Raw genomic sequence first — 9,723 nt, 5'->3', positions numbered from 1 at the left:
TTGAATATCAGAGAATCTTCGTCGGAGCCACCTCCGGTAGGATTTATTTTGCAGATCCCCTTTTTTGGTGTTAAACGAAGCTCAGCATCTTTTTTTCTTCAAATTCTATTATCATCCTTCATTTTGATCTTGACTTTGTGCACTTCCTTCGATGACGATATCTCATTCATCGACAATCCCACCGTCAATTGACAGATAAAATCCTAATCGATTTCTAATCGACTATCGACTACCCATCGAAGTAAGGCCATAATAGATTAGACTGCATCGGATAGATAAAAAAAAAATCTGATTGTAAAAGCACTTATAATATAAATATTATAAAATAATTTTAATTTTAAAAGAAGATTTAGATTACAATTAAAATAAATCGGATTCAGAAGGGAGCACAGAATTATCTAGGCCAGTAGAATGATTTTGCTTATAAAATATTTAGAAAATTATTATTTTATTGTGAGATAAGCTTCATGGAAAAAACACCATTGATATAAAAAGTCATCGCATATTTTTTTTATTCAGAAGAAAACTCACAGACAAGAAGATAAAACATAGAACACGCCATCTTCAGGCAAATTGAAAATAGGAAATCTAGTCCACTGACTGAATTGAACGGAAGAGATGATCAACAGCACTGTTCAGTCTTATTTTCCCATCTAAGAATAGGCAACTCTCTGTCATGGGAATCATTTCCCCAATTCCAGAAGCGCGATAGAAATTAAGAGCTTCCCTTTTGACGCTGGAAGCTATTTAACCATCTAACAGTTCCCATCAATGGAGTCACCATATCCCTCCCCCTCTCCATTTCCACCACCAGCCCTTTTCCAGCATCCAAATGTCTTCAGCTGCCATTGATGAACTTCACCGTACGTTCCATCAGCTCCAAAGCTTTCTCAGAGTTCAACTTCACCACATGGAACCCATGCCCCTCCCCCTCGGACTCCAACCACTCCACATCCCCTCCCCATCCACTCTTCTTCACCCCTTCGTAGTACGCCCTCCCGCTGTCCTTCAAAACATCCTTCTCCGCCACGCACACCAGTACCTTCTCGCACCCCAATCCCTTCAGGCTCGGCGCCGCCTCCGCCAGCGGGTTCACCAGCGGGTCGTCCATCCCAACCGTCCCCGGACAAGCCAAGAACCACAGCCCATCCATCTTCTCCTTCAACCCCTTATCCACCAACTCCGAAGGATATGGTTCTCCCCTCGCGAAGTAGGGGTGGACCAATACCATCCCTCGTATCCTCACCCCAGGTCCGAAATCCGCTGCGCCAGCGCGCATCGCCATGTGATGGGCTATGTTCCCCCCCGCGCTGCAGCCGTCCAAAAAAATGCGCCCAAAATCTCCATGCTCGGCCAGCCACGACTCAGCGCCACCGCCCGCAGCGTGGGACACCACCCACTTGAAAGCCGCCCAGGTGTCCTCGTAGGCTATAGGCAGTGGGTGCTCGGGGGCCAGGCGGTAGTCCACCGAGACGGCGATGACATTGGCTTTGGCCACCAGGGGAGTGAGGTAGTTGTGGGTGAGGAAATCGAAGGCGGAGCCGATGACGAAGCCTCCGCCGTGGAAGTAGACGTAGATCGGGAGCTTCTTCGGAGTAGTGTCATCGAGTTTGGGGAGGAAGAGGCGGACGGAAGCGCCAGTTTCCTGGTCGATGACGACGTCTTTGGATGTGACGCCTGTTTCAGGGTCGATGGCAGGGGGATTTTGTCAGGGAGAAGAGACGCTCGATGCGGCCGCTCTTGTACTGGCGAATTATGAACTCGAATTGGATTTCGGTGTCAGGATCCATGGCGCAGGGAGGCAGGGATGAAGAGATGAAACCAGCTCGGATGAAATTATACTCTGCCCGAAGGGAACCAAAAGGAAAGGAGATGGGAATAACCAGTGGTTGGGTCACCAGAAAGGTTAGGTGTAACTGAAGGGAGTGGTTAGAATGACCCGAGTACTATAATTAAAGTGAAAGCGAGCCAATTGGGAGGGGAGTGGTTGTCCCGACTCCCGAGATAGCGAAATAATTTGTATTTTTTTTTTCCATCCGATGCCGGGCAATTTGGGTTCTCAGAGGGACGGACTGGAATGTGCGGTAGGTTTTTCTTTTTTTGATTAGAGAGTTTCTCGCAACTCTACAAGGCAGCGCTTGTCGTGATGTTGAATTAAATACAGCGCAGGCCGGTGGACTCTCTAGAAGGCAGCGATTGTCGTGATGCTGCATTGAATACAGCGCACGCAGCCGTGGGCTCAACATCCACCGGCCCATGTGGTGGATGAGGTGTGTATGACGCAAGATGATGTATCTCGTCAAACATTTCACTCTGCGAAGAAGGTGAACCCATGTTATGACATATGATTTTGTTAACGTAATAACATTTCTTTTACCAAAAAAATAATAGTCTTACCAAAAAAAAAAAAAAATGTTAGGCCCTAGCTGCAATATAATTAATACCGATTAAGCTTTAAATGGATCGAGGTAAAAATAATTATAAAATAAATTTATATCGAAATTATATTCGATGGAGATTTTTCGATGTCTAAATTAATGAGAAATGGTGAACAAATATTTAATATAGAATTCAGTAAAATTTTAGTCCAGATTCTCTTATCATTTTATTTTTTTACTTTTTTTTTATAAAATTCTAGTATAACTATGAATACGTAGAGTTTATTTTTTATGACACTAAAGGATAGTTAATCTCTAGTATTAGACTATAATCATGGAGTTAGTCATCAGTTTATGCACACTAATGATCGTGCATGTAGTTATTACCTACGATTGTGATATCATGATTATAGATTAGCAGTCGTCGTGACAATTGCCATGATGGTCAGTCGGTCAAAGACAATCGGTCATTATGATGTTGGTTCAGTCATGAAGATGTTGCTTCGATATAATGATCAATCGTCATTAAGCAGTCAGTCATGAAGATGTTGCTTCGTCATGATGGTCAGTCGGTCATAATGACTCTACTTTGATCATGGTGACTTTGCTTCGATCATGATAGTTAGTCGGTCATGAAAATGTGCTTCAGTCATGATGGTCAGCCGTCATGATGACTGCTTCGATCATAATAACTTTGCTTCGATCATAATGGTCTGTCGATCATTAAGCAGTCGGCCATAAAGATGCTATTTGATCATGATAGTCAGTCGGCCATGAAGATGCTGCTTCAATCGTGATGGTCAGTCAGTCATGATGGTCAATCACGATGAAGATGTTGCTTCGATCATGATAGTCAGTCGTCATGAAGATGCTGCTCATGAAAGTGAATCGTGAATTTTTTGCCTTCAGAGCCTTCTTTTTTGGATCTCTTGACTTTTCTTGTATAGATGTGGACAAATGGCCGATCTCAAATCGGAGGAAGCAGATTCGATTAACCCAACAGTTATTCCTCACTCCCAATCAAAATAATCTGATACGTTGGACATGGAAGTTAGTGTATCTTCTGTAATAACTTCGAGCTTCGATTCTGCGATCGTTTCAATTATAATGAAAAAAAATTTTAAATATTTTTTTCCTAATATGATTATTATTGATCGTTGATGATGTTGCTAATTTATCAATAGCAATCGAATATCTTTCAACGACTAAAATCGGATCAATATATTTTTCATTCAATCATATCAAATCGGCATATCTTTTATCGATCATAGTTGAGTCAGCATACTATTTATCCAATTATAAAATTTTCCTATCGCTATTCCATCTAACCGTAAAAATTTTATCCTTGCATAGGGATTTGAAGGACCTTTGGAGTATTAGTAACAGATGGAGGAGATGTCACGCTATTGTGTGTTCTTTATTTTTTTCCTCTTAAATAATTATTTGGTGTATATAGGTATAGGAAAGTGGAAGACGCCACCTCTAGCGTGGAGATGTCAAGCGGGAGAGGCCACCGCTATCGTCGATGGGGCCAAGATTCTAAACTCATATCGAATGTGCCAAAAATTGAAAATGATGTTGGATGTGCAAAATGAAAAGGAGTGTGTATTTTTTATGCAAAATCCTCTCACTGACTAGATTAAGGGGAAGGGGAAGGGGAACTTCTCAACCTAAGACACTGTACAAATTCTTATAAGATAACCATTTCTGCGGGAAGAAAGAGCCCATCATAACAGATTCAGTTCCGAAACTTGAAAGAGCAAGACAAAATAAATTCTATGGCGAACGAGAAGCTCCCAGCTCGAATAACATACATTGGCTTTCATCACATGTACCAATCCTCTTTCCAATAATAATAATACCGCAAAAGAAAAATCAATCTTCATGAAGGAAAGAAATCAAGCGTTCCATCTCCGCCAAAGCCTTCTCCCCTGTAGGATTCTGGAGATGGAACACATGTTCCTCCCCCTCCGACTCTACCAGCTCCACCTTCCCTCCCCACCCGCTCCTCTTCAACCCCTCGTAGTACGCCCTCCCCCTTCCCTCAAGAAATCCCTTTCCGCCACGCTCACCAGCACCCGCTCGCACCCCAACCCCTTCAACACCTCCCCCCTCAGCGGATCCACCAGCGGATCCTCCAACCCCTTCTTCCACCCGCACACGAACCTCCACGTGCTCTCCATCCTCTCCCTCACGCACGGATCTCTGCTCTCCATCCCCACCGGCTCCTTCCCCGAGAAGTATGGATGGATCAACACCAGCCCTCTGATCCTCATCCCACCGCCCAGATCCTCCGACCCGGCCCGCACCGCCACGTTGTGGGCGATGTTGCCCCCGGCGCTGTCGCCAGCCAAGAACACGCGGTCGAAGTCGCCGTGCTCGGAGAGCCAGGGCTCGGGCCCTCCACCGCCGCCGGCGTGGGAGGCGACCCACCTGGCTGCGGCCCACGCATCGTCGTAGGCGGCGGGGAGCGGGTGCTCCGGCGCGCGGCGGTACTCGACGGAGACGGCGAGGACGTGGGCCCGGGCGACGAGGGCGTTGAGGTAGTGGTGGTAGGTGGGGGAGAAGGCGGATTCGATGACGAAGCCGCCGCCGTGGATGTAGATGAGGATGGGGAGCTTCTTGTTGCCGGTCGTGTTGTTGGGGAGGTAGAGGCGGGCGGAGACGCCGATGGAGGGGTCGATGGTGACGTCTTTGGAGACGGCGCCGGTGGTGGGATCGACGGAGGCGGGGACGACGTCGGTGCCAAGGAGGCGCTCGATGCGGCCGCTCTTGTAGAGGCGGAGGAACGGAGTGAAGTCGAATTCGATTTCGGTGTCGGGATCCATTGGGGAAGAGAGAGGTGGACGGGATTTCGCATCTACCGGCTGGTTTATATAATTGAAAGGTTTTTTTCGGCAAGATATATAATTGATAGGTTATTAGCTACAGGGGTAGGAAAGTGGCAAGTGGAAAGCAAACAGAAATTCTAGAAAGGGAGACTTACACCGTCACATGTTATTTCCGTCAAGGTGGAAAATGTGGTTGTACTCGGAGGAAATACCAATCAGCTACCGAAAAAGAAAAAAGATGGGTATTGCATGCACCAGGTGCAATTGGACCGCGCAAATTCCACGGTGGATAACATGCCATGCGATCCCTTGTATTTCACTGTTTGCCGATTGCGCGCTGTCCACCGTGCATATGCTTGAAATTTGCCCGATTCACTTGCATCTGGTGCGAATGATGGATAGCGCGCAATCAAAAATTGGTGAACAACATATTCTGGAGTTGCTGCAATCCTCTCTTACCATGGTTGTTCAATGGTTTAATTATTATTTGAACAAATCCGATGGACCACGTCAAATCCCACGGTGGATAACAAGCCACATTACCCGCTTATATTTCACCAGTTCCGATTGTGCGTTATCCACCGTGCAAATGGTCTGAGATTAGCCCAGGTCCACTTGGACTGGTCCATGGAATAGTGCCTGTGACATAACAAGCTTCATGCAATGGAAGCCTCGCGGATAAAAATGCCTTTAAAACTAGCGTACTTTTTGTTTTTAGAGAACTGTGAAGCTAGAGGGTTTACTCAAGCTATGGTGGGAGATCAAAAATTTTACACGATTTTATTTAAAAAATTATGCAAATAATGCATAAATTTTTTATCAGTTTTCTTGTAAAACTACTTACTCCAAATTTAGGTTTCATTTTCTTTTTCAACTTTGTTTAATGGAACTTTTCAATTTATGCAGTGATTTTAATGCAATTATACAAGCATCGTGGGTGTCAATATGTTAATTTACAAGGGTAAGATTTTTTTATAATAAAAAATTTTTATTTTACCAAAAATAGAAAAAATTATAGTGGAGTAATGCAGCGAGACCTAACCTTTCTATGTAAAAAGACCTCTTTATAATAGAGCCATTCGCCCATCACGGTCCAAAATCTAATAGGAACTATGGGTTTGAGCTAATACAACCATCTACATGAGGTCTAGTCTAGTCTATCTTTATAAATACCTAGAGAATCATGGTGGTGGGTTGGCTAGAGAAAGAAAAAAATACTTTAATAGGCCTTTTCTCTCCCTATGGATTTGGGCCGGCCCACTGCAATAGTGCTCTGGTATTAAAAATAGCCTAGCTTAATCTCATTTAGGTGGTTATATTGGTTTGAACTAGGATTTTGATGGGATTTTGAACCCAGGATTTCAAATAGGCTTTCATGATATTAAACAATATAAAAGAGTTCCTAATGTAAGTCAATTTTTTTATGACACATAGTCTTGAAGCTTTTCTTGCTACTAGATTTTAGCTTTGAATATTTCCCTTTATGATATATATATATATATATATATATATATATATATATATATATATATATATATATATATATATATATATATATATCATGTTTTAATTGTATATATTTTAACCAAGTTCAAAATGATGATAAAATATCAGTTTCGCCTATCCACTCAAAACTGGGAGAACATCTAATAAACAAGGTTTAAAACAATAATCAGCGAATTTACCAAAAAAAAAAAAAAAAACAATAACCAGCATGGCAATCAAAACAAGTGCCCAGACTTCACTAGGGGTACATAAACTAGTTTTAGCTTTGTGAGTTCTTTTTGAACCATCCTAAGGAGTCAAACTAATTAATGACTATGAGAATGAATCAAATCACTCCAACAAATGAGAGAATTAGCAACATATTTTCACCGGGTTGCTAAAGGATACTCTACGCAGCATTTATATAAAAGCGCTGGCCTAATACACTGGTTTATATATTTTTGCCAGCAGTCTAGTCAAACCATTGCAGAAAGTTCGTTTTGCTAATACACTGATGAATGTCTCTATTAATCCAGCAAGTCTAATATTCCAGCTAGTAATAAAACTTGATATTACGCTAGTCAAACCATTGCCTCTAGTTCTTAATTTAGAACCCCTCACGAAGTTGACATTCTTTATTGCCATTGAATTGTTTCTATTTTATCCTACTCCCCTTACAATGCATACTTTCCTATTAAAACTGCCAAGGAATTTTGAAATACCAAAGATGTTGAATACAAAATGAAATACCAAAAGTATGTCATTATGAGTACCCTATTTTAACAACCTAGCTTGGTAGCTATGAGCATGTGCAAGTAATAGTCGGAGCCTATTAAGTTTGGTAAGAAGTGTTGTCACGCCCTGACCCAATGGTCAAGCCCGACTGATGGTCAAGCGATGTGACAGGCAGCCTTACATCCTTAGAATTTACCACCTGCAAGGCTTGCCTTCGCATCCAATATATCATATCAATCATACACAGATAATAATATTAAAATTAAATTTTAATTTTATTGATTCAAATAAAAATAATTTATTAATAATTCAAAAAAAATTTTAACATAAATCAAGATCAATATTTATTCAAAATATAAATATCTTCTAACATTCTAAACTTTTACAATTCGGTCGCAATCTCCGTATTTTTTCTGATATGAAAAAAAAAAAAATGAACTTTATAGACCCAGTAAATTATCAATATTCTAAGAATTAAGCATAATTAATTTTTTTAAATAATAATTTATAATAATAAATATATAAATTAATATAATTTTAATTTTAAAACATCTACATATAACAATAAAATTTAAAATCTTCTCTCAGTTTCGATGGCTATGATCATGATCAGCCTTATGACAAAATCTAAAAAGATTAGCCTTGGAATATAGAATATACGATCCATCAGTATGTATCAATGATCAATCCATTAGTTAGACCTAAAAGAAACTAGCTATGATTTACACGTGTTGGGTGGATGTCTGGCCAGGACACCACCTCCAGGACTTTTCATACCACGCGATGCAGCAGAAGAAAAAAAAAATAAAACAAAAACAGTCAAAATACGTGGATCAGCCATAAAAGACTCGCCTCCACGGGACATGTAAACTTCACTATAAAAAAAAAATTTTACAAGATGAGACCTCACCCTTAACCTTGTACACCCAGTTCTCTCTCACAGAAAATTCTCCTCACAAAAGCTCTCTCTCTTGGAAGACCCCTCCTGAACTCCTGAAGTACCCGCGTCCGCTGTCCAGGAGCCCTGCTCCTCTCTCAGCGGCCTCATGTCTCTCTCTTTCCTTCTGGATTCCGCGCGATCACAGGAGATCACAGGTCTCTCCCGTGAAAACAAGCCACCGCTCACACAGGCCACTTGTTCCCGTTCCCAAGCCTTTATAGGCCTTAAACAAAGTTAGATTAAGATTAGAAATCCTAATCTGGCTCAAATAGACCTTAAATAACTTCCTCCGGCCGTCGGATCGAAAGCAGGATCAACCCACCCATTTTGATAGCGATCGGTCCACGGAATAGTATCATGAACCGCGTGAAATGCGTGGAAACGCCCACGGTCCACAGGTCCAGTCGTGGACCGCCCGATCTATGGTGGACTGGGGTAAAGGCCAGGCTCGGGCCTGGGCCGACCCGCACGCACGGGACTGGGCCGGGCAGGGCCCCGTGCGCGCGCAGGCTGGGCCGCGCGCCCGCCTGGGCCACACACCTGGGTCGTGCGTCCCACGCATTGGTCCCGCCTGGGCCGCCTCCGCGCCTGCGGCCACCGCCGCCGCTCCGCCAGCCCCAGCGTCCTCCGCCGCCTCGGTCTTGCCGACTTCAAAACTCGTATCTCCTCCATCCGAGCTCCATTTGGGGTAATCTTGTCTCGTTGGACTCCATTTTTCACCACGAACCTCACTGTGGGCTCAATGTGGGCTGAATCTTGAGGCATCAAATCCTAACAATCTCCACTCGACTCGATATTGACCTCCTCCTAACTCTGAGAGCTTCTGAATCTCCTCGCCCCCATGCCCTGGGGCAATCGCCTACTGATCATGGATGGACAAATAGGGAGTCGAGCCAGCCGCTCGATCCCATCTCCATCGTATGCTATGCTCCTCCTAACTGAGACCTACTCGGGGCATCATCCTGCGGCAATAGAAATCTCACCTTGCGACGTCGCCTCTCGTCCTCCCGGTCTCCTATCTCGTGCCCGATCCACCTCCACCTGGAGCTCCACCTCGCTCTGAGCTCCATCTGACTCCCGAAGCTCCATCTCGCACTGGGCTCCTGTCAGGTAGTAATATCCTCTGCTCTCTTCTTCCCCTCCAGTACAATCCTATCGCCATAGCATCCTCAGGATCCTCCACCAGCTACCATCCTGTAGTCTCTCGAATCCAGTCTGCTAAGTGAGATAAGATTCTGTCTGAAATTGGGTATGTATCGAACCTCCCCAATCTCTTCACTCACCATCATGTGTCCTCCAGCTGACCGTCCCAATGCCTCTGATCGCACAGCTCGATCCATCCGACAGATTACAG

At 43.6% G+C, this 9,723-nt stretch overlaps 2 protein-coding genes across 2 annotated transcripts; both read right to left on the bottom strand.

The window, feature by feature from the left end:
* Positions 1-486: 486 nt before the first annotated feature.
* Positions 487-1,917, bottom strand: LOC105060862 (tuliposide A-converting enzyme 2, chloroplastic). The gene is given in 2 exon segments (XM_010944713.3): positions 487-1,703; positions 1,705-1,917. Coding segments are annotated over 2 exon segments (951 nt in total). The 5' UTR covers positions 1,791-1,917; the 3' UTR covers positions 487-838.
* A 2,148-nt stretch (positions 1,918-4,065) lies between these two features.
* LOC140853411 (tuliposide A-converting enzyme 2, chloroplastic-like) lies at positions 4,066-5,247 on the bottom strand. Its single transcript, XM_073248032.1, is given in 2 exon segments — positions 4,066-4,417; positions 4,420-5,247. Coding segments are annotated over 2 exon segments (951 nt in total). The 5' UTR covers positions 5,207-5,247; the 3' UTR covers positions 4,066-4,253.
* Between the last annotated feature and the right edge of the window lie 4,476 nt (positions 5,248-9,723).

Source organism: Elaeis guineensis, chromosome 13 (genome assembly GCF_000442705.2).
Source record: "Elaeis guineensis isolate ETL-2024a chromosome 13, EG11, whole genome shotgun sequence".
Classification (NCBI taxonomy): domain Eukaryota; kingdom Viridiplantae; phylum Streptophyta; class Magnoliopsida; order Arecales; family Arecaceae; genus Elaeis; species Elaeis guineensis.
This window is presented reverse-complemented; position numbering and strand designations above follow the sequence as displayed.